The sequence below is a fragment of the Neovison vison genome, chromosome 12, assembly GCF_020171115.1.
Source record: "Neovison vison isolate M4711 chromosome 12, ASM_NN_V1, whole genome shotgun sequence".
Lineage (NCBI taxonomy): Eukaryota > Metazoa > Chordata > Mammalia > Carnivora > Mustelidae > Neogale > Neogale vison.
The window spans coordinates 63,616,457-63,642,599 of NC_058102.1; the positions used below are offsets into that span (position 1 = coordinate 63,616,457).

At 35.5% G+C, this 26,143-nt stretch overlaps 1 protein-coding gene across 7 annotated transcripts in view; it reads right to left on the reverse strand.

Moving 5' to 3' along the window:
- The window catches only part of SLCO1A2 (solute carrier organic anion transporter family member 1A2), a 118,747-nt gene that overhangs the window by 19,202 nt on the left and 73,402 nt on the right, over positions 1 to 26,143 (reverse strand). For 3 of the 7 annotated variants that reach the window (XM_044227851.1, XM_044227849.1, XM_044227855.1), the window contains 10 exons: positions 25,507 to 25,697; positions 25,042 to 25,163; positions 19,422 to 19,563; positions 14,633 to 14,765; positions 10,924 to 11,030; positions 8,246 to 8,392; positions 5,260 to 5,358; positions 4,499 to 4,720; positions 1,936 to 2,100; positions 323 to 518 (listed from right to left, as the gene is read on the reverse strand). In XM_044227851.1, coding sequence (XP_044083786.1) covers positions 323 to 518; positions 1,936 to 2,100; positions 4,499 to 4,720; positions 5,260 to 5,358; positions 8,246 to 8,392; positions 10,924 to 11,030; positions 14,633 to 14,765; positions 19,422 to 19,563; positions 25,042 to 25,101 — 1,271 coding nt within the window. In that variant the 5' untranslated portion in view covers positions 25,102 to 25,163; positions 25,507 to 25,697. Of the gene's footprint in view, positions 1 to 322; positions 519 to 1,935; positions 2,101 to 4,498; positions 4,721 to 5,259; positions 5,359 to 8,245; positions 8,393 to 10,923; positions 11,031 to 14,632; positions 14,766 to 14,876; positions 14,920 to 19,421; positions 19,564 to 25,041; positions 25,164 to 25,273; positions 25,363 to 25,506; positions 25,698 to 26,143 lie in introns of those variants that run through there. The other 4 variants (XM_044227852.1, XM_044227854.1, XM_044227853.1 and 1 more) reach the window with 4 other exon arrangements.

Consider the following 26,143-nt stretch of genomic DNA (forward strand, 5'->3'; position numbering starts at 1 on the left):
CAACCTAAGACTGTTGGTAGTTTGTTTGACATCCACTTTAATATCTATTAGTATCATACACACACACGTGTAGTCATAAACTCACTAACCCTATGATATGTTCCCAACCTCTTTAATAAGCCTAGAGCCTGGAGGACTAGGCTTATAATTGACAGATGGAAAAAAGATAAAGACCATGGATTATTGTTGTGAATTCTAATTAGCTAATGATCTGGTCATGGGTAATCATTGAATAAAATACGTTATTAACTGTATTCGAAATGAATGAACATTATGAATGTTAGATGAACATTAGAAATGTATTCATTAGAAAACAACATACCCTTTATAAGTGGTGGTTATGCCAGCAACTGAAGAATTATCACAGATCATGAGAAAACACAAAAAATGGAGAAGATACTCAATTAAAGATAACCAACATCCTATGTGGGCAGCTTGTTTGACAGTAATCTTGAACTTCTTCATAATTAAACCACCAGCTATATATCCAATGCATATTGGAGGTAAGTTATAAATGCCTATAAATGTAAATAAAATGTTATTTACAAAGAGACTTAGCAAAAGAACAAATATGATAACACTTATCTAATAGGTCTTACGTAAGAAATCATTTAGATTCAACTCACAGTGAAGAAAGCTGATTGAATTTTATTCTCCATTTAGTTAATATATCATGTATATATATCACGCCTTAGGTTGTATTAAGATATATGATCCATATACTTTCTTAAGTGGGTAAAATTAAGAATTACCTATAAAGTCTCAATCACCTTCATATGTTTCCACAACGGGCTCACATCCAACATAACTGAATCCTAACACATTATATTAACTAAATATAATCTCACATCTGTTAGGATATATTAACTAAATGGAGATAAAATTACGTACAGAGAGATTTTTAAATGCCCCACAATGTCAAAGTATTTTGAAGACTGTTATCACTATTCTTCCTTTAATAAATTATAGTAGGTTGTAAATTTCTTGTATGCAGGGGTCATATTCTACATTTCCTTCTAATGGTTCAGGTAGGAGTGACAAGTCAAAGTTGGTCATTAGTTTATGATTAATATAATTTTGCGGTTGTTTATACCTACTCTAGATGTTGAGAATTTGACTTAGTTCAAGATACTTTGGAAGATTGCTGAGCCTGTGATTGTCAAGTACATTTACATTTCATGTCTCTCTCCCTAGAAAAAGGGGGAAACATCAAGAAAAAGGAAAAGACAGTGCTCAGTTGCATCCTTACAATGCCAGGGTAAGTGAATCCCATCAACATTTTCTTGGGAGACTGGTTATAAAGTCATTCCAGGATACCACACCAGATTGTCTAATTTAGTATGTTTGAGGTGGGCACCAGGTATCTGAACTTTTAACAAGCACTCTAGGTGATAAGGATGCAGGCAGTCTGGGAAATTCACTTTTCAAAACAGTAAAAAGCTCTCACGGGAAAGCCAAGGTGGAAGAGAGCCCCTGGAGGTAATGTGGTCTTGGGAGAAACAGAATGCTTGGGCTGTAAAGACGCCTCAAACCACCAGAGGGCCCAGGGAACTCAGGAATTCATAACCTAGAGTTAAAGAGTAAAACTCAGATTCCTAATGAATTAACATTGTTTTCTTTTTTACGTTAATCGTTTGCTTCTCTGAAAATTATCTCTAATCCGTACATTCCCCAGGATTTCCAAAAATATTTTGAATTTGCATTCTGACTGGAGAAAGACCAGAAAAGAAAGCCAGGATTTCCTGGCTTCTTTCCTTCCCTTCCTTGTTGATTTCCCTGGAGAATGGAAGGGGGAAATGGGCCAGAGACAGAAACATCTCCACATGTATCAGTTTAGGAGTTTGCTAGACCCATCATCGTCACACTGTTTACTCTTTCATGGTTAAAAAAAAGGGCGGGGGGAGGAGCTACTGATATAGAGAAGAATAAACATACCAATTAGAAAGATTGCATCTGAAGATGATTTTCCATACTGCTGTTCCAGATATTTAGGCATGAAGGTGAACATATTAACAAATGCATTGAACTGTACAATGCTAATTAGTATGAAAAGCATATAAATTGGGTTGCATAAAAGACTTTTCATGAATGGTAAAAAATCTGAAATGAAAGAATGACAATAGTGTTAAACTAGCTTGACTTTGCATTTTGAAAATGACTTTTTCTAAAACACCAACCTCCCCTCTCAAATTAAGTTTTTCGTTTATGGTGCACATACTTGTTTTTTTTTGCTTTGCTTTATTTTGTTACCTCCTGAAAGCTAAAGTTATATCACTTTGGTACTCTCTGCAAGTCAGTAATGCAGCTGACTGTGCAGGGAGCAGAACACAACTGTTTTACCATCACTAAGTCACTATTGTGTCTTAAGGAAAAACTATAACATAATCCAAATATTGTCTGTGTTCATACCAGTTTCTTTTTTTTCTTCTTTTTTTCCTTCTACTAATATCCTCTCTTTTCTAGAGATTGCCTAAAATGAAAGATGTTTGTTCTGTTTTTTTAAAGCTTAGAAAGAGATCAACCTGATAAAGTTCACACTCAAATATTGATATTATTGTTCCTGACCATTTAAAATATGTGGGAATTTATGGTATATAATTTTCTCAAGTGCCAGGTATTTTCCTACTTCCACAGAATGACAGTTTGGTCCTGCCAGTAGTTCATACTGGACACACAATGAAACCACCTAGGGATCTTTTAAAATACAAACTCCCAGGTTCTATTCTCTGAAATCTTGATTCACTTGGTACTTACTTAGGATTATGTAAATGATATAACCCAAACTTGCCGCTCTCAGTATGGACTGACACAGCTCAGGGCCAAACTTGTGACCCATTTCTCGGAAATGTTCCAAAGTCATCCTACCACCATTTTGGGGGTAAAGTCTCCCCTATAATTACTTTTCTCTTTTCCTATCTTCACATTCTTTGTCTTGATTTCCTTACTTACTGTGTATTTTTTGCCCAATAAATTGGCTGGAATCCAAAGGATCCATAAATAAATTCAGAGAGAGAAGAGTGCATAGCTTAATGCAAAGAAACCTATTGTAGCTGTAGAATTCCTATTTATAAATAAAATACATGGCAGGTGAGAAGTGCTCAGAGCACTTTGGAGATTTTTAAGTTGTCCATGTTTGTTGACATCTCTGTTCTAGTAGATAAGTCTCAGTAGTTCAAATCTCTTTTCTATATGTCGCATACTAAGTTCAGCTGTTCCCTAGTTGTGAAAACTGATCTTGTAGATCACAAACAATATTCTATGTTAAAATCTTCTATCAGTCCGTATCAACCTTTCAGAAGGAATTGTGAGTATAATCATGACCACTCTGAGAATTTTGAAAGGTTCTGAATTGGCTTCAAATGATCTGAGAAGTATTATGTTTAATAACAGTTTAAGTGAATGTGTAATTGTTAATAAAAAATTCTGTGCAAACTGGTATTATAATTTATGGGTGATGGTTGAAGTAGCATCATCAACAGTAATAACACTAATACTAGTAGCAGTAATAATAGTAATATGTGCCAGTGCTCCTTTTACTCTCACACAACTCTGTAATAATAAGTATTGTTATTAACCCATTTTACAGATAAGGAGACTGAATCTCTCTTCGCCTTCTAAATGAACAATCTTTGAGTGTTCCAAGGCCCAAGCCATACCCCATACTAATTAAATCGGACCTCCTGGGAATACTACAATATTTCTGGGCATCAGTATTTTTTAAAAATTTCCCAGGTAATTCCAGTATATGGACCAGTTTGAGAATCAGTGTTCTTGAACATTAAATACTTAGATTACTATAGCTTAGTTTCCCATAGAAACACTTTCTGTAAATTATTCTTTGAGATTTTATTGAAGATGTATCCAAAAGGGGAAAAAACTGTTCTATAAAATATGCACTTGTATTTGCTGAAAAACTATGTTGTTCCATAGTGCTTGCATTATACATCATATGATAAGTTTTTCTTTTTTTACAGTGTGTCACTCAGAGAACACTTTCTCTTTGAGAATTATTCTTCTTCTTTCTATCAAGTATAGAGAGTTCTGTGACCTCTCTTTTCTTTTTCTGCCTTAACTTGCAGGAAGCTCATAGTTAAGCTAACATTTTTTGTTGTTGTTTAGAACTATACATTTATTTGCAATAGTGTATATTTTTCCTCCTTTTGTTCTCCATTTGTATTCTTTTTAATTAGACCTATGTTCTCTATAAAAAAGGATTTTTTAAAGGCAAATGAGAGTTTATTTATTTAGTGCCTGAATTAACATAAGATTTTGTATATATGTTGATAACAGATAATTTGGCTTCCAAATTATATCACTTATTTCCAAGTAGTAGCACAGGAAGACTCAGACTTGTTAGACATTATTGACTACTGACTATTAATGACAAATTATCTTAATGCACCCTAGCATGATACAGTGTTAAAGTGAAATATAGACACATCTCTAAAAAAAAAAAAATAAAAAGTAAATTATATGGTATTTAGAATTTTATATTTGCCTTTAGTGATTCCATCCTTTTCCTTCTTGACTTTTTTGCTTTGTTTCTCTTCTTTCTCATTTTTAATGATGTCTGCATTATTCTTTAGTCCTTCCTTTGGAAGCGTTTTGGGCAGAAAGAAAAAAGGAACGGCAGTGAGCACATTCACTCCTGCACAAATCAAAAAGCCAAACCACCATGCACCAACCCAACGAGTATCAGTGGGAGTTATGGTCAGATCATCTGTAAAGAAATATACACATTTTTATTAGCTTGTCACAAATTCCTGCATGAACCATAGAAAATTATTAATATTACAGTTTTCAGGTTTTATCCAAGTATAGAATTTGTAAACAACTTAGACATTCATAAAATTTGTCTGATGATAGGTGGTATTACAATATTGCCTAGCAATAAATTATTTTCATTCTCTGTCCTCTCCTGTAGGGAATTTATAAACAGATACTTATTAATAACTATAAGCTCTAATTACATATAAATAATAATTTGATTAAAAGAAATTCAGACCTTTGTTGTCTTTATATCTCTTGAGAAAAGGAAACATAGTTGTGGCATAATAGAAAGAGCACTGGATTTTAAGCCAGAAGGTCAACATTTTAATTTGTTTTCCTGCCCCCTGGTTTGAAATATTTGAAAAATTATTTAAACTCCTTTACTCCAGTTGTCACACATGAACCCACTAAAGCAAGAATGACCTGTGATAACATAACTGAAGGTGATTTGTGTATTCTAGACACTATAAATAAATTTTATTGAATTACCTGTGTTCACAGATCCAGTGTCAACATAAACATTTGCACAGAATGATGCTAGCAAAAGTCCAATCAAAGGACCAATGATAGCTCCTGTTTCTACAAACCCTAAAAATAAATGAAAATATAAAGTTATAGTATAGTTATATACCCACATAAAGAGTCCTAATTCCATAAAGAGTTTGAAGACGCATTGTTTGTGCCTCAGATATGTTTGCCTTAAACTTCCAATTTGTAAGAAAATTAAGCTTGGTGTATGTATAAGTAAAAAGTTTGTTTCTGTTAATGTGGAGAAAAAGAACCTCAATATTTAAAGCCACATTCTCTAGTCCTCCAAATTCTTTTGTGTGATAAATCGCAGGTAAAATCTGCTGTAGCAGCATTGGCTGGGATCATGCTGTTGACAAAACCACAACACAGAGTGAGATTCTTTTGTTGCTTTCTGTAGGCACAGTTTTGGAGGAATTCCAGACCAACACCACATTACGGTAATTTTCTCATGACATGTTCCTCAGAAAATCTCCACTCCCACATTTCTGACTTGAAACCTCTTCTTCTGGCTATGTTCTCACTGATACTAATACTTCTCTTCTTTGATCATGATCTCCTTTCCTATCCTCCACATTCTTGCCTTCTATTCTCATCAGTCCCCTCTGCCCTCACGATTTCTTACTCATCTGGAATTTCACCATCGGTGAGCTCATGGCCTACCTGCGATTCAGAATCAAGGCTGAGCAATCCCCGCTGCGGAAAACACAGACATAACCTTCTTCAATGTGCTGCTCCTTCCTTCAAAATATGTCCTCTGCCTTCTCCATGGTTCCATAGGCTACCCCCCCCTCCACAGACTTGACTTCTTGACCTCAACCCCTTCTATCTTCTCTGAGCCCTTGCTCAACTAGACATGGTTTTTTTTGTGTGTGTGCTGGTTTGATCTTCCCTGTTCACTGATCACAATATCTCACATTTCTACCCTGCTTGCTTTCATTTCACTGCTCTGCATTTACAGCCTCATCACTTCCTGAATCGGCTCAAATCCTTCCATGTTCTTCTCAAAATACTTGCAGGTAGCACCAGTATCCTTTTTGCCACTTATTTGGTGTCCTTTTCTGGTCTCCATTCTCCTAACTCTTTATGTTATTTGACCCTGCAGACTAGCTCCTCTTTTGATATTTCCTCCTAATACTTTCACTAAACTATGCATTTATTGTTTACTTTTTCCCTTGTTACTACTCCTTTGATTTTTTTTCTTCCCATTCTTCTCAATAACTAAAAGTGTTCCTTGGTGTTTTAATGTAGAATTTCTGATTAACTCATTTCTCTCTCTTTTTTAAAAAAATTTTATTTATTTACTTGAGAGAGAGAGAGCATGAAAGGGGAGAGGGTCAGAGGGAGAAGCAGACTCCCTGCTAAGCAGGGAGCCCAATGTGGGATTCTATCCCAGGACTCCAGATCATGACCTGAGCTGAAGGCAGTCGCTTAACCAACTGAGCCGCCCAGGTGCCCCGCTCATTTCTCTTAATTGCATTTGTTTTCTCTATGTAAGTGACTCTCAACATTCATTTCTACTTTTCTGTTCTCTCCTAAACTTCAAAGTCATACATGGAACTATTTTCTCCCAGTGTGTAGCTTATTGATTTATAGTTATTTAATTATATGCATGTGCACATTTATTTATTTCATTTTTTAAGTCCGATTTTTTTCTCTAATTTAATTACACACAGGTATTTATCAGATTTGGTTGATTTATAATTATGTAGTTATTTATATACTAAAATTTATATGGACTATGTCTTATTCATCTTAGTACATATAGAGATTATTACTATTATTTCCATATATTATACACCCTAGTATTTATTGAATAAAGAAACACAGATTATAACAAGGGGTTTGTTGATTTATTGCAGGCAAGCATTTGTATTCTTTCAAGATAAATATTTGTACTTTTTCAAGATAAATAAATAAGGGATTTGAAAGGACAGAAAAGAAAAACATCAAAAAAGCTTATTGAAAAATCAATGAATGATCAAAAAGAGCCAAAGATTACTTGGGGTAAGGTCCCCTAAATATTTTGATCTATCTCAATTATGTATAACTCTGCTCCAACTTTCTTTCACCCTCTTTGACATTTCTGATTCTTAAAATAGATGTCTACATTATGAGCAAAATATGTCCAAACTAAAAGTTACACTTTTGTAAATAACAACAGATGGAACAACTAAAGAATACAGATAAGCTATTCATAATAAATTAAGAACATTTAGGAGATTAGTAGACTACATAAGAAGGTAGATCTTATTTTGGTTATTGTGGGAGGTGACATTGATTGATTTTAGAAAAGGAAATTTCACGAAACATAACCAAAAGTATGAACCAGATATTTGTGAAGAATCTGAAAAAGCCTGACTAGCATGGAGAGATTGTGAAGAAACCAAACAGATTGAGTAGTAATTGGAGAGATTAGATTTAGTAAAGAAAGAGCTAGTATGTTTTATTGACATGGTAAGGAAGACATGATTAAAACATTATTTGAGAAAAAATATACTGCAAGAGTGTTTATTAGAAATTGAAAGAATATGCTAGTGATAACATGACCAGTGAAGATGTTATAATCATCTATAGATGAAGTAATGAAGACCCAAACAAAAATAGATGTAATGAAAATAGTGAGAAAGATTTTGAATGTAAGAGACATTTTAAAGAAAACATTGGTAAGTCACTTAACAGACTTGGTATAAAATAGTGTCAAGGAAATGGATGAGTCAAAGAGAACTCCAGGGGTACTAGATGAGTGGTATTTTTAATATCAAAAAGCAGAGTTAGAAAAGAGGCTTATTTGGAGTTAGTTCAATTTGGTAAACTTTTATTGATGACCAGCTGTACCAAGGTACTCTTTTCGTCATTCTGGAAATCACTGAGTCCAAGTAACTGACATCCACCTGTAAGGAACTTCCTTTCCTGAGAAGAGGTTAAGGCAGATTTTCAAACTCACCAATATATAAAGGAGAGTTTTCAGATTTGGCAAAATCTTCTATGTAGGAAATACCCAAAGGCATTATGGGAGTTTCGCCAATTCCACGTATGATATTTCCTACTAGTACATACACCCACATTAATGATTTCACTTCTTTCACACAGTCTGTATTAAAAGAAAAAAAAGATATTGTATTAGTGTTTTGGTAGTAAAGTATCAGTAATACTTAATTCTAGACTTTTGGTCAACATTTCAATTCTTTTTTTTTTTTTTAAGATTTTATTTATTTACTTGACAGTCAGAGATCACAAGTAGGCAGAGAGGCAGGCAGAGAGAGAGGAGGAAGCAGGCTCCCCGCGGAGCAGAGAGCCCGATGTTGGACTCGATTCCAGGACCCTCAGATCATGAGCTGAGCCTAATGCAGAGGCTTTAACCCACTGAGCCACCCAGGTGCCCCAACATTTCAATTCTTATGTGACATGGCATCTTGTCAATGATTTATACTACTATGTCAGCTATGCATTATTGGACCATCCTATTTGCATTTTCTGACAGGGTACTTAGGTATGGCCAAATGTAAGTGGCATGTTGGAGCCAGTTCTTACTGTGTTGGAATAGATGAGTGGTATACACATCTCTTTTCAATTTAGTATTTAATAGCAACACATTGGTAGTTTGATGGCAGTATTTACACACACAAATTGACAAACACTGAAAGCCAGAAATTTTTTCCCTCCAGAGACAGTCTATCAGCACCTACTGAACCCAGCTGGCTGCTGTGAGAGCTACACCCCTTCTGTACTAACTTAGGAAAGAGAAAAAAACAAACACAAGTATCTCTTTCTAGAATTGATACTCTGAGATTTCAATAAGAATCTCTCTGAGGTTTGGGGCGCCTGGGTGGCTCAGTGGGTTAAGCCGCTGCCTTCGGCTCAGGTCATGATCTCGGGGTCCTGGGATCGAGTCCCGCAACAGGCTCTCTGCTCAGTGGGGAGCCTGCTTCCCTCTCTCTCTGCCTGCCTCTCCATCTACTTGTGATTTCTCTCTGTCAAATAAATACATAAAATCTTAAAAAAAAAAAAAGTTGCCTTCCCTTAAAAAAAAAAAAAAAAGAAGAAGAAGAAAAGAAAGAATTTCTCTGAAGTTTGAATTCTCTACAGCTCTAATTACTTTATAGAAACTAAAAATATTTAACCAGGCAGTAATTACATTTTATCTATAGAACCTACTGTATACTGTAACCATTAAATAATTTTAAACAGAGAAACCAAACCCAATCCTTGAAGCAGCGCTGCTCAGTAGAGTAACAAAGAGTAGGCCAAAGGGAATGAAAGGGAGGAAGATAGGCAGTTGTCTGAAAACAGCCAATTCTGTTCTAAGCCTATATGTCTATCAAGCCAGGAGGACACTCTTTAGGGTCATGTTTTCAGAAAAGTGAATGACAATTTATTTTTGTCTCCTATAATCTGCCCAGGTACCCATAGATATGAGGCTCCCGAGCTCAGTTGGGCCTGAAAATATCTTGTGAGGTTTATCTCTCAGTTATTCCCAGTCCAGAAAATCATAATGCCCATTTCTGGGTATTCATGTCCCCCCTACTATGGTGAGCACAGTGTCTAGAGATCATGGGCACATTCTAGGCCTACTCCAGGACAAAATTTAACATGTCAGGTGATCAAAGAATTAATGTACTTTTCTGGAAATTCTCTAGACTGGGAAGGTTTTGATTTATCTACTACAGTGCAGATTTAAAAAAAAAAAAAATAGGAAATAGGACCTAGGTCAGCCTTTGGAAAAAGTCAGTTCAAGAAAAGAATATAGGCCACCATTGATGTCACAGGGGCTTTTTGTTTGTTTGTTTGTTTCCCCAGGGAGTTGCTTTGGCTTAGAGTTTCTGAGACAGCTATTCTTATACTCCTTGAAACTGTTTAGTTTCCTCTGATTCCATGCCAGCAGTGAAATACCCAGCCGTGGGGATGAATGTAACTCCTACTGATATGAATCTAGCATAAAAATGTCCCCATCAGAGGAAGAGAAGTTCTGGTCTGAGGTAAGTCAGTGGGTTAGTTCCAGACTAAGCATTGCCAGATGATTATATAGGTCCCTTCACATATGAAGGAGCAGAAGCTGGATGTTGGTGTCTGGGACTGCAGGAAGCCAGAAGAAGCACGACTATTGTGTCAGAATATGAATTAGTATCTCTGGTAAAGAGGAAGAAGTAGAGCAGAAAGACAAGGTCCTAGTTCAGCAGAAAGAGAATAGAGTAAATCAGAGTCACAGTATACTTGCCTGCTTTCCCTGTTATAGAAGACCAGTGTTATAACACAAATCTTTTTGTTTCTGTTACTCATTTACAAATCATCAGCATAAATCCTCTTTCTAAGATGTTTTCTTCTGTGGAATTAACTCTAAGTGGTCCTTGGATGGATGTCTTTGACTTATTTTTAACTAACCATTTCAAAGAATAGATAAGACATTCTTATTATGTATATTCAAATATGAGAGGAATAACATTTAAATTATGGGTCATTTCTATTTCCCTCCATGATCTCCTCCAAAATCTCTGGAAAAAAAATTTTTCTTTTGTTCATTTACCTTACTCACTTAACCAAACGTAATAACATTCAAAGCCCCTCAGCAGAAAATGTTCAGTTACAAATTCACTGAACAGAAAGCAGTACAATGAAGTAGACAACCTGATGGATCTTCTGTTGGTCTGAAAATCTGGGTTCCATTTTCCATACACAAGAAACTGTTTGAGGACAAATTGCCTGAAACTGAAACTGTAGATTCATATTCATATCTGTATGAACACAGGGAAAACATGGCGATGTTAAGGAGCCAATGAAGACAATGTGAACATTGTGCAGATTAACTCCTGCTTCACTTAAGACACAACATCTAAATCCAGGAAAGATTTCTTTTCATTTTGCCACCTAATCATCATAAATTAATATAATTAAAAAGAATTTGCCACTCACTATCAAGGTACAATCCCATGACAGTTAGCTTTCAGTTATCTGTATGTGAATGAGCTACCTTTTAAATCATCTGACATTAATCTTCAGTGGTTTTTAGGTGATCATTTCCCGGAAATAATTACTGTGGGAGAAGGAACAGAAACCAAGAAAAAGAATAGACTCAACAAAATATAATTAAAGGCTTGTGGGGGAAAAAAACAACACAACAATCAGGTCTCCCATTTCTGAGAATCCAAACAATAATCCCTTCACGTGTTCATTAGTGTCCTCAGAGAAACAAAACATGTACCCATCATAATGAGAAACCTTAGGAGAATCTCAAACACTGTGGCAGCACAATGTAATGACTTTTTCTTTTCTCATTAGAACAAAAGTGTTAATAATCTGTGACCATTATCTTAGGCAAATTACCACAAGATCCACATGCCTTTTCCCAGAAAGAAAATTACATGCTGCAACAATGGAGGAAAATATGTCCAGGTCTCTTTGTTAGAAATTGCACTGGGTTGGTTTCTATATTTCTATTAGAGAAGAGAAAGCCAAAGAAAACTTGCCTTTCTGAGTTTCAAATAAGCTAAAGAGTGTTATGCTTGGATGTCACCAAAAGTCCTAATCATTGTGTTACAGAACATAATAAAAAGAGTTAAAAAAAACCCTTCCCCTTAGAATAACTGCCCAGAGATACCCATAGAATTTGGCTTTGAATTGTGGACAAAGGCTCTGTTTCCATGTCCATGATTCCATGAAACATGGGAGCTTCAGATGAAAAAAAAAAAAAAAACAACTTTGACAGAGTGTAGAAAGAAATTAAAATAATAGCTGAATATTACTTGTTTCTCCTTGAAACCTCTGATCCCTTCAGAAATAACTGAAAGTTAGAGTATCTTTTTCATTTAAATTACTTCTTAAAACCCAGTAACTCATTCCATGTCCATTCATTCCCCAAATATTTCCAAATTGGTAGTAGTGGATTTTAAAATAGGAAAGGAAAAAAACACAATACTATGTGGATAAAGAGAAGGGAGGATTTGACAAGAAGAGAGAGTTTAATAGGATTTTGAAAATTAAAAAAAGCAGATAAATGAATGATCACTGAAATTGTGGATATGAGAAACATAACCCTGAGTAAGTGGCTATAGGAGAGCAACTAAACACACGCCATACAAACCTGGAAAGCTTCAGGCAAGAAACAAGATACTTCTAATGTGAGCGTATGCATGGTCCCAAAAGAGAATTGCTTTAAAGTGTGTATAAGGAGCAGTTAAGCCTTTATAGACATCCTCTGCCATCGCAACTGATTATGGCCTTTGTCTCTAGAGACGAAATAGGTACTGAGCTAGGGAAGCCATACTAAAAACTGCAGATATTAGGTTAAAAAAATCTACATACTGAAAATCGAGATTCCCACCCCCATGTTCTGGTAGCCAAGCTCCAACCTCCCAGAAAACAAATTGGAGAATCACCACCTAAGAAAACTCACTGTTTAGGGGCAGTTCTAAGTCATCTAAAAAATAGCCAGTCCCTATACAATCACCCTACAAAGAAGTCCTCCATTAATTAAGCCTTATACACATACACAGAACTTCCAGTTAGCTGCTTGTTGTTATTCCTCTTTCTTAAATGTGACTAGATAACCGAGAACCACCAGATATATGGGGAAAGCCTGTAACAGTAAAGATAGAGACAGAAACAAATAAAAACTGTACACTCACAGAAAAGAGAGATAATGAAGTGAGATGAATAAAATTTAGACAAAGAAAATTTACAAAAGGACATTGCATTCTTGAAAGAAGAACAAAATGTTCCATAAAAAGATACATTCAAGGATCAAAAGAGTTGTTGAAAATTTAAACTGTGATAGCAAAAGTTAGAAATTCATTCAGAGCATTGAAAGATAAAAATGTCTCCTAGAAAGTTACAAAAAGATGAGGATATAGAAAATTGGAGAAAAAAGATGAGAAATATATAAACTTAATCCAGTATGTACAGATTCAAATAGTAGAAGTTCTAGAAAGAGAAAATGGGGAGGAGGTACATCATCAAAGAAATAATACATGTAAGTTGTCCAGATTGAAGGCACCTAGCACAATGGAAGAAAAGGATTTATACCAAGATAGTTATGATGAATCCAGACTCCAGAGCTTAAAAGAAAACCCCAGTAGCTCCCAGAGAAACAAAACACAGGGATTAGAATGGCATAAGAGTCTCAATAGTAACATTGGAAACTAGAAAACACTGGAATGATGTCTCCAAAATCCTTAGGAAGATATTTCCAATCTAGAATTTTATATCAGCCAGGCTATCAATCAAATATGAGAGTAGAATAGAATATTTTCAGATGTCCATGGTCTTAAAATTTCTACTTCCTTTACATATTTTTCCAGAAACCTATTAGATTATGTTTTCCACAAAAAGGAGTGAGAGTAAAAAGTAAAGCAGAAGATATGATAGCCAAGATATAAGTTAACTAAATGGTGAATAGAAGCAAACAAATTCCAAGGATAGCAGTGAGGGAAGATTTCAAGGAAGGAGCCATGCACCAAGCCTGGAAAGATTCCCATTCAGACTGCAGACAAAGAATTGATGATGACATAGAACTATCTCTAAAACAAAAATGAGACTCTGATATGTATGAGCATTTTGAGATTTTGCCCTATAAGTGGAGACTTTGCTGATGATTAGTGAGAAGTTAGAAAGAAAGAAAGAAAATGACTCAAGTAAAAAGAGAATAATTATTAAATCCAAGGAAAATAAAGATGATATAAAAAAGGAATAACAACATGGTTCAGCAATGAAAGATATTACATAGTCATACACGTGGAAATAGTGAATACAATTTTATAACAGAAAATCAATATATGTTACAGAACACAAAAGTATTAACAACTAAAAGGATGAACATTTACTTAGAACCATGGAGACAAATAGCAGAAGAAAGTACTAAAAGATTTACAAGTAGCTACTCATGGAAGCAGTAATATGAACAATGTTGAAGGGATAGGGGACAACTCTTTTTTCAAAATAAATTTAATTTTATAAGTTGATGCACATATTACTTTGGTAAAAATTAAAATAAAAATCATCCTTCAGACTGGTCTTTTAGTGACCTACATACAAGTAAACAGAGCCTCATTGAAATTAGAAGTGTCTAAAGACATTTTACCAGGTCCTAAGACTCTTTTCATCAGACTCCACTCCATAAAATCCCAAATCTCTGTTTCATAGATGGACAAAATGTGACTATCTAAGTGAAGCAAGGCAGCCTAGAGCCCAACTGACTTGTGGAACGAAATCTGCATCTTTCAGCTCCCATTGTTGTGCTCTGTGCTTTTAGGAAGTATTGTTCCTAGAAAGGAAATTTCAAGTTTCATTCCATATAGCCAAAAGTTGAACATAAAAAGTCACCAGAAACTGGTATACTTACCGGTCCATGAGGAAATGAGGTAGAGATTGTAAGAAACACCCTAGGCCCATAACCACACATCCGACACCAATCAGTATAGGTCTATGTAATTTGGTTCCAAAATAACTCACAAATATAATCAACAAAAGATTTCCTAGGAAAAAATTAAGATAAAAATGAATATCTTAATAAGCATGATCAATAGCTTAGCTTCATCCAGTCATTTACTATCTGGCATTTATTGTATAAAAACTATTTTGAGTACCAGGACTGGTGCTAGCAATGCATGAAGCAATAAATGAATAAGACACAACTCCTGCCTTGAAGAATGACTCTGTTTCACAATCTCAACAAATATGTAAACAGATCTTTGTGGAACATGAATATTTAAAGAGGGCAGGGCACCTGGGTGGCTCAGTGGGTTAAGACGCTGCCTTCGGCTCAGATCATGATCTCAGGGTCCTGGGATCGAGTCCCACATCGGGTTCTCTGCTCAGCAGGGAGTCTGCTTCCCTTCCTCTCTCTCTGCCTACTTGGGATCTCTCTCTGTCAAATAAATAAATAAAATCTTTAAAGAGGGAAGAAAAGAAGCCATTGGAAGGGACTGAGCAATGGTTCTAAGAGATGTTAAAGACTGTGTGTCTGATTATGTAGCTTAGAAAAATAGGATGCAAAGTAGGTGTTAGACTATATGTGACCTCTGGCCTTTCTCTCCCTGTCTGCTCCATGCTTGAAAAGAGAAGCCAAAGTCAAATTCAGATAGATATATGTTTTAACTCATGATTTAAATATAACTAAATATTGATCAATATAACCAACCCAGAGATCTCTAATTTTACTTCTAAGGGTAAGATTATTTCTACCCTTAGAAGTAAAAAAAAATAGTAGGTCCTCACTTCTCCAACTGGGTCTTAGAAGTAAGTCTTGCTTTGAGAAGCCAATTCAATAATAAATTTATCCATGTCTTAGGATGAAGTTTAAGGATAAAGAAACTAATTGTGGAGGCCACATTCTAATGGGCAAGCCCTTGATAAGAATGGCATAAAAGGTTGTAAGAACAAAACACATGAGGAAGTTCTCATATGATACATTTAAAATTTAATAATCAATATTTTCCCTGATCCTACTCTGCATAGGAAAACATCTATGATGAGCTTGAGAACTATAAAAATCTAAAAAACTCTCCCTTAATTTTTTAATAATTTTCCAAGTAGTAGTGCATATTTTGAAGACTTCTTTCCAAATCTGTTTCTCTCTAGTCTGCCTTGTAAGAAGAAGAGGTGTCAGCGCCTACATGGTTTGATGTGGACAGTGCCCCACCAAGTGCTACCACAGTGACTTCCCTAGGTTTCTAAAATCCCCATCATCAAAGCCATCCATGTTGAAGGTATTATCTCTAGAAATCCACCATTGGAAATCCATATCCATTTTGGAAACAAGAAGAGAGGAAGAGCCTCCTCTCCACGTAAGGGTGAGCTTTTCAAGCTGCCTCTCTCAGTTGGTAAAATAAAAGGGAGTCTGCTTCCTTTTAATCACATGAGAGGGAATAGAAATGGATAGATAAGATTTTATGAAGGGTATGGAGAACATGGTCTATAAAAATTACTGAGGAAAGGTAAGCAAACTAATGCCACTTTATTGGCATTTGTAAATTGTCTTTCCTCTTCCCTTCAGCCATTATTTCAGCTCTTCATCATTCTTCTCAAGCCACCTATTGCCACTCACTTTCCATAGTCAATACTTCCCACTTTGTCAAGAAATTTGGGGCAGTCTTGTTTCCCACCTTACGGCCTTACCACCTTCCTTCAGTTTCGGAGGTTGTGGTGCCCATCCAACCATCCAAAGTCCAACACCCTACCTGGGCACTCCCATCCTCTCCAGCAACTTACTCCAAGAATTAAAATCTCTCTCATACAATTTAAGTCTCTCTTTTTCTGCTGTGTTTTAATTACAGATATTCTTTACTTTCTCTCCAAACTGACAGTCACCTATAGTCACAGATTCCAGTTCTTCCCCTCCCCTTCTTTCCCAAACTCATTGCTCCCTTCCTGCCTTCTAGCTTCTCTATCTACTGTTCAGGTAAAAGTGCCCTGGCCAACATCATAATTATCATACCATAAAACCCAGGATATAGTTTTCTATCCTTGTCTAATTGGATATGTCTTATGCTTTTGAGACTGCTGACAATTTTTTCTTTTGGAAACGTCTACTCCCTTGGTATCTATCATAATATTCTCTCCTAATTTCCCTCTTAATTCTCTGATTATTCCTTCTCTTAACACTTTGGTGGGCTCCTTTCTTCCACTTGTTCCTTATATATTGGTGCACCTCAGGGATCCAGCTTTTGTCCCTGGTACTTATCTCTCTCTCTACCATCTCCCTAAATACCCTTATCTGTTCTTTACTTTTAACAACTATTGGCTTACTCAGTAATCAGTAGCTCCAGCCCAAACAGTTCCTCCAGTGCTTCTAGCTCATATAACTTTCATGCAGACAACCTTACTCAAAGAGCTCACTGCTAATACCATAAATAGTTTGCTTAAACAGAAATCATCATCATCCTCATAGCCACGAGCACAATCTCGTCCCCCTTCTCCTATTCTCTGTCCCAGTACCACTATCCACTCCACTGCCCAAGATGTAAATCTGGGGATTCCTGCTTTTCTCATCTGCCACATCTAATCTTCCACTAAGTTCTCAGGAACCTAACTCCTCAGTATTTTGTAGGTCACCCTCTTCTCTGTATTTCTATAGTACGATCCTGACTCAGACCCAGACAGCTCTCTCTTGTGCTTTTGTGTTGGCCTGTTAGGATCCTCTCTGGTTGACTGGCCACCTTTAAACGTAACTCTAACATAGCCACCTTTAAACGTAACTCATAACATAATGACCTTGATTAAAAGCAAATCTGACCTTTGTTTTTTTGTTTGTTTGTTTGTTTGTTTTTTTTACATTTTATTTATTTATTTGACACACAGAGAGAGAGATCACAAGTAGGCAGAGAGGCAGGCAGAGAGAGAGGGGGGAAGCAGGCTCCCTGCTGAGCAGAGAGCCCGATGCAGTACTCAATCCCAGGACCCTGAGATCGTGACCTGAGCCAAAGGTAGGGGCTCAACCCACTGAGCAACCCAGGTGCCCCTGACCTTTGTTTTAAATAGCTGCTTTTAACCTGTGGTGTATGAACAAACCTCCAAGGAGTCCATGAATAGAAATCAGGGGTTCCATGAACTTGAGTGAGGAAAAAAAGTTGTGTCTTTTATTTTCACTAAGTTTTAATTAAAATTAATATTAGCATTTTCTTTGATAGTGAGAGTAGGTATAAACTATGTAGCATTAACAGTACTTAAGATTTTGTCACAGATTGTCATCAATAGAAGTTATAGATATTTGCTTACGATATTGTAGTTGTTGCAGATACCTCAAAATATCAACCCTACTTATTACTTAAAAAATTAGTGTAGATATTATATTTAGTATATTAGTAAGCATAAATATTACTATATGACAGTCATTTTAATATTTTGATGACTTTACTCAAAGTTTTTTTTTACTTTTATAATTTTTATTTTATGCAAATTCCATAGCAAGCATAAAAGGCTAACCATAGTCCATTTCTCACCCCTGCCCATTTCTCCAGACTCCTATCTTAATAAATTCCACATAAGCTTTGTGAGTCAATAATATTGGACTGAATGTTATTCTCCATACAAATTACTATGCTACCTCGCCCTTAAGCTTCTTCTATTGAAATTCCCTTCACATACATCCTTGTTTCTTCACCTAGAAAACTTTTTACTTATCCTTCAACATCTTCCCCAAGTAAGGCTGTGTCCCTGATGTGTGTTCTTATAGGACTTTGCACCTACCTATACTACCAAACTTACTTCATTCAATTAAAATTATTATTGTACATCAATGCCATCCCTTGGATTGTGAGCTGGGTCCAGGCTGGACTGTATAAAGAGTTATATCTTTTCTCCATCCCCAGGATCCAGCACATGAGTGGTGCAGAGTTGTGTCTGGGTGGGTGGTGTGGTTAAACACTAGGAGACAAACAAGATCAAAAATCACCTGTCTCAGTTTTTCCCTCTCCTCAAACCCAATTTTTCTTCCAGATATTGATTAAGTATATTAAAGATAACTTGCACCTTGGAGGAAGTAGAAGCTACTCTAAAACTGTGAAAGAAAGGCGTTCATAGTTCTACGCAGCTTTGTTTATAGGAGAAGTCTTTCTCTTCCTCATTCTTCCTGTGTCTTCACATCTTCCCAGTCTTCCACAAAAAGCAGATAGTAAGAATAGATTCTATTCTTTCCTAGAGTCTGTTTCTGAAATAAATTCAGGGAGATAGAAAAACAGTTTCTTTTTCCTTCTGCACTTAGAAAGAAGAATTGTTAACTTCCCAGAACAGCAGAAGAAAAATATTCATGTTTTCCTCTAGAAAACAGATTCCTTTGTTTTCCATGATGTGTATCTTCTAAATAGGAAGATGGGACTTTTAAAATTTATCAAATGAAAGATTAGATACAAAAATTCTAAGTACCCTGCTACTCATACTAGATAACCAATAACTATTAGAGTAAAAATTCCAATGGTGAGATATGTGGCAATATTTGATTATTATTTGGGGGATAATACTTAAACTAATTGTTTCTAAGAGTATTCCAAAGTTAGCAAGGCTATTCATTCCTTTTGGAAAACATGTTACTCAGATTAGATGTCCTAAAATTGCAAGTAAGGAGAATAAAATTCAAAGTAGCTTTATAGATAAAATAAAATATAAAAAGAAGTAATGCAAAAATAATTCATTACCAATCTCAAAGCTCCCGTTAATAAATCCAACTAGAGATGTAGGGATGTTGAATTGTCTCTCTATTTGTGTGAGCATGGAATTCATATAAGATCCAGAGAGTGTTTTGGATACAAATGCACATGTTATTGCCAGAAGAAACATCTACAGAGAAAAAAATGTGAGAAAACACAGGAAAAGTTTATTTTTGATCATATATGTTTATATTTGCCACCTGTTGACAAAATATCTTCTACCATAAGACTGATTGTTTCCAAGATAAGTAACTCTTGAATATGCAAGAAACTTTTAATGTGATCCATTCTTCTGGTCTTCCATGCCATGTTATCTCTTTGAAAACTCAAAGTGGGACTGAATTTTGTAGGTAGTTGTAGCCTCATTATTTTATAGGCACATCTTGTATATACACAGAGACAGCCATTCTAAATAAGATATAACTAATAGTTTTAAATAGATCTTCAGCACAATAATGATACCTGTAGTACAAAGAAGACATATACGATAAGAAAAAAAGGAACATGGCGTTACACAAAGACATTATTTCTATAGCAAATTTGCTCAGGCTCTCTCCAGAATAATAGGTAAGTCATGCAACATTAGATTGCTGCTCACTCCTAGTTTATTTATTTAAAACCATGTTATATGTTATAATATGTTTACATATATTATATTAAAGTAACTATAAGCCATTATAAAAATGCTTCTAAACTGACCAGGTATTTGCTATAAGAAAAGAGTATGAATACAATAAATTTCCATGCATCGAATTACATTTCCTGTATAGTGATATAGTTTCAAAGGACAGTCAGGTTGATGGGATCCATACAAAAAAAAAAAAAAAAGGACAATTTAACAAATAGAACCATTGTGATCACCAAAAGCTAGTATGGTCTCACTCAAAACATGGAAAAGTAAAAATTTTGGTAGTTTTATTAAATTAGAAAGAAACAGACTTAGATTACAATAGACGATTTGGCAAAGAAGTCTTATATACTAGATAATACTATAGTTAGGTAGATTACGCACTGCTTCAACACCAACAAATTAGTGATGAATAGATTTAGGTCATCTTGAATGGTGGTTTCCAACCCTATGCCATAGACTTTTTCCTTGGTCCCACCTAAAGACGTTTCCTGATGACAATTCCATACTGGGAGTCTGTTCAGTCTATGCTCTAGCCAACATACTCAAATCGCTAAAATCCTCACTCACATTCCCATTCTTGAACCAACCCCTCAATTTATATTGCACTTGTACAGACCCTTCAAAATTATTAACAATCTTTTCTATTTCTCAGTCTTCAACCCAGTCAGGAACTTTTCATGACCAGCAAATGATCTCTGCAACAGTCATCCTCAAACTTACCTCCATCTCTTTCTCTCTAATTCCCCTCCTGCCTTTGAAGGATAGGTGTCCCTTTTCCATTACAATAAAATCCCTCCACTCATGTTTTTTGAATCCATTCTTCCCATTTGAGATTATGATTTATCAGTAAATACTCTCTCCTCTATTTCCAACCTCACACCCTTTACTGCCTCTCTCCCCACTATAAATATATCTAAGATATTTCTGTCTTTAAAAAAATATTTTTTTCCTTAACCCCTGATAGTTGCTACTCCAGCTAACACCAGGCTATTTGGAAGAATAATGTAGGTTTATTGCCTAGACTCTAACCTACCATTCACCCTTTAGCTCCCTACTGTCTGTCTTCTCCTGAAGCTACTCCATGAAAGGTCAAATACAACTTCTTAGTTTCCATGTTCAACAGATACTTCTCAGTCCTCAACTAACCTGTTGTCTCTGAATGATTTGACCCCACTAATCACTTTTTTCTTCCTGAAATTCCCTTCCTCCGTGTATACCTAAATGTCCACCTACATTCTAGACTCTTTTTTCAGTCTTCTCTTTGGCCAGCCCCTTCGGGATTTGTTTTATACCTTCTACTCTTTGTGCTATATGTGTTCTCCCTAAGAAACCTCACTTATTCCCATAGCTTTCCCTATCACCCATATGCTGAAATCTCTCAAATGTACACATTGCTGAGACAATTGCCAGCATTCCTTAGTTGCCTCTAGTCTTGTCCATACCTACACTCCCTCCACTTGCCACAACCATTAATGGAGCTTAGTATAAATATCTGTCAAATGAATTAATAAAATGTATAACTAGCATGTGATTTCACTTCTTAAAATGTTTTAGTGATTTCCCATAAACAAAAATCTCCACTTTTTTAGATGACAAAAAAATGTCTCATCTATAACTCAGGATCATCTCCTGCTGCTTATCCCTGGACATAATGTACTACTTACAGCTTCTTCTTCTTCTTCTTTTTTTCAGTTTTCCAAGATTCATTGTTTATGCACCACACCCAGTGCTCCATGCAATACGTGCCCTCCTTAATACCCACCACTGGGCTCACCCAACCCCTCACCCCGCCTCCCCTCCAAAACCCTTAGTGTGTTTCTCAGTGTTCACAGTCTCTCATGGTTTGTCTCCCCCTCTGATTTCCCCCAACTCACTTCTCTCCCTCTCCCAATGTCCTCCGTGTTATTCCTTATGCTCCACAAGTCAGTGAAACCATATGATAAATGACTCTCTCTGCTTGATTTATTTCACTCAGCATAGTCTCCTCAGTTCTGTTTACTTACAGTTTCTTAATTCACCATGCCATTTCATGTCTCAAGAACCTTTTACAGGATGGTATCCCACTTGTAAAGTTTTTCTTCCCCTTATGCACCTGATAAATGTAAACTCTATTTCTACTATCAATTCTATCATCATTTCTATTGTGGAGCCTTCCTTGTCCCTCTCCTCCCCAGGCAGCCTTGACTACTCACTCATTACCTACCTGCTGTGTACTGTTTCTATTGTAGCTCTTATCATAATGCACATTATGTATGTGCTTGAATGCCTATAACCTCCTCCCTCACTATACTGTGAATAATTCAAATATAGGATTCATATATTATTTACCTTTGTATCTTTGGTGTCTAGTAAATACTTAAAGACTAGTAGGCACTCAAATACAAGTTTGCTGAATGAATGACAGAATAAGTATTCAACAGTACTTCTCCTGAAGAAGTGGTCAGAGCTGAAAGTAGGTTGAATATAAGATGAAATATAATAGAATTAAATAAATACTCCTAAGCTGAGTTGGCTATACCAATTCATTTGGAGAAATCTGAATAGAAATTTATGTGAAAAAGACCTGGGAGATTTAAATAGCAAGCTCAGTATGAGTCAAACCCATTACTTGGCTGAGAAGATAATATGGCTATATCTCTAGTTGATTATAATTTTATAGTAAATGTCATTTGTAGAAACCAACTTCACAGTATAAATCTTTGCAGAGCACATGATTGAGAATAAAAAATTTCATATGATTTTATAACTCAGTCAGTAATGTCTACCAAATAACATGTGAATCATATTTGGGAGAATAATTCTTTTTTACACTTAAAGGAAGGAAACTAGATGAATCATGACCCCATTGTTTTTTCCTAAAACACCTAGATGGGTAGCTGAAACAGTTTGGTTCTAGTCTCAAAATGAAAGCAACTAGTGGCTATTCTGACTCATATATGCAAAATATGTATGTGAAATAACCTCTATTTTTATGTAGCTAATCTAACTAGCATTTAATACTACTGCCCAGAGTTCGAAGCAAACTTATTTTGAGTACAGTCTTCTGATGCTTTCTAAAGAATTTTGTTTAATATGCATATTTCTAAGTTTAGAGAAGCAAAAAGAAAAAAAAATCTGACTATTAGGCATTTGGAATCCAATTTCACATGATAAACATGTCCTCTCAATATTTTTCTATAACAAGAACATCAATATTTAATCTTGCCAAACTCCAAAGTAAGCAAATATTAAATTAAGAGCAATTATTTATAAATAACACCTGACTTGACTTTTTTAAAATTTAAATTCAGGGGCGCCTGGGTGGCTCAGTGGGTTAAGCCGCTGCCTTCGGCTCAGGTCATGATCTCAGGGTACTGGGATCAAGTCCCCCATGGGGCTCTCTGCTCAGCAGGGAGCCTGCTTCCCTTCCTTTCTCTCTGCCTGCCTCTCTGCTTACTTGTGATCTCTCTCTGTCAAATGAATAAATAAAATCTTTAAAAAAAATAAATAAAATAAAATAAAATAAAATTTAAATTCAATTAGCCAACATATAGTAGTACATCATTAGTTTCAGATATAGTAGTCAATAATTCATTAGTCATTACCGCATGTGCCCTGCCTATCATCTGGTTACCCCATCCCCCTACCCACCTCCCCTTCAGCAACCCTTAGTTTGTTTTCCAGAGTTAAGAGTCTCTCATGGCTTATCTCCCTCTCTGATTTCTTCCCATTCAGTTTTCCCTTCCTTCCCTTATGATCCTCTTCACTATTTCTTTTATTCCACATATGAGTGAAATCATGTGATAATTGCCTTTCTCTGATTGACTTACTTGACTTTTATACTATGACAAAATGCTATTAATTTTTCTTCCAAGTTTTTATTTAAGTTCCAGTTAGTTAACACATAATGTTATCAATAATAATACCTAATATATATTGAATGTTTACAATATTCTAGTCATTTTTCCAAGTTTGTAAAGGGGGAAAAAGTCCTATGAAATAGGAGTATTGTTTTTAGCTATTTCAACTAAGAAAGCTGAAGCACACAGAGGTTAAGGAACTTGTCCAAGGTCGCATGGCAATTATACAGTTGAACCTTGGTATGAACACAGGGAGCCTACACCTAGATCCTTATTTTTAACCATTCAATTTTAGAAAAAGGATAAGAGAATTTGGGGACAATTTAAGAGGAGTTTTTAAAATAATTAATACGACATTTTAGCCAAAAGTAGTTTTCTAGTTCTAGATCATAATTCTCTAATTTTATGCACATGTGTAGATTTTCCCTACACGTGTGTGAAGAGAAAACAAACTTTGATAGGGAGAATATTGGTGGCAGTTTTAGTCTGGAAGTCACTTGCTGGCACTAGCTGAAGAATCCAGACAAATTCCCAGATCCCTTGGTTTAAAAACAAATTCAAATTTTCTTTGAAGGCAAATGGCTTTGAAGCTATACAAAAAGAACTTGCTCTGAAATAGGCAAGAATACCAGAAACGGCTAACAAAATGGGCATTATTCTTACAGAGAATGATTGATATGTTGCCAAAGCTTGAAGTAAACATTTGTTTTACTAGGTCGTTTTGAAGTAATCATTGCATGCAGATCAACAAAGCATTTCTGCCCAGTGAACCATTTTCTAGGAGAGACCCCTATACTCCTATGGACTAGAAACTCCATAAGGGTGAGCATTAAAATGGCCTTTTGATACAACACATTAAATCCCGGTGTAATATATTATGTGCCTGAAAATGTTAAGATCTTATCTTCCATTTAAGTTCCTCAAAATCATTTCTGATTAAATTGCCTGAATTGATAGCCCTCTTTAACCCTTCGTTTAAAACCAACCTCAGCAAAGCAAGAAATTATCAATATATCAACTAATGTGACGTTAACATTAAATCACTTCATGTGAGCAACTTTACAAGCTCTAGGTTAAAAAAAAAAAAGAAAAGAAAAGGTACATATACATATATCCACACACACACACAAGTCCATACCTTCAACTTGGAAAGACATCTTATTCTATGGGTTTCAATTCTTTTCTCAATTTCTGCCATGTTGCTCTTCTGAGTATTCCAAGGCCTTTAGGTTTTAAATCTTGATATTTCTTAGTTCTATCCTTTTAAGAAGACAAAAATCTATTAACTGACAAAAATCATAAATCGTCATTCTTTTGAGGGAAACACGGAATCTGAGTAACAATCAGAATCCATTGTATTACAAAAATACCTGAGAAGCTTTGATTCAGATCTAGAAGAAAATAATGACGTTAGAGAAGATTTAGTTGCTAATTTTCTATTGAGAAAGTTACATCAAATAACTTTAGTTACTCTTTAGTGAGATTAAAGATATTAGAATAATTTGCTATGGTCCCCTTGCAAAATAATGACCACATGATTAAAACAAAGCTTTTCATTTCTTTAGCCAAACAAATAGAACCAAAGTGAGCTTTTTGGACTTACATGAAAATGCTGCTTTTAAGTACACAAAGACTTTGATTTGTGTTTGTGCTAAAAATCTGCTTCAGCAATCCTACCAAGGCTCAAAAATCTCTATTTGGCCAGGCTCCCTCTTCAAGTTCTTTGCGTTCCAAGACTTCCCTGGAGTCTCAGGAAGGGAAACGTTTTCTGGGGCACTGCTGATTCAAGGAAACCTGGGGAGATATGGAATTTTAATCATGGAAATAGCCTAAGTAAAAATAACAAATAATTCTATGATCTGGAAAAGAACCCTACAGTTCCAAGTTAGAATGTGAGGTTTAGAAGAAGACCAAACATGTAAGTGGAGATCTATATGCCTACACACATAATTAATACAGATATATGTGTATTTACACACATATATATTAGTCACACATTTTTATATGTAAAACAAGATGAATTAAAAATCTATTAAATTCTACTAACCCCTTGCAAAGATTTTTGTCTGCTTGTGTCTTGAAACTAGGACATTATTTTGTACCAAAACCAAAGTGTCTCACTCTGACAGTATTTATTCTTCTAAATCTACTTCAGGTTGTCAGAATGATATCTTAGTAGTATTCCCAGCATTAATATATTAAAATGCTCTGAAAACTATCCATTTAATAGCTGATCCTCT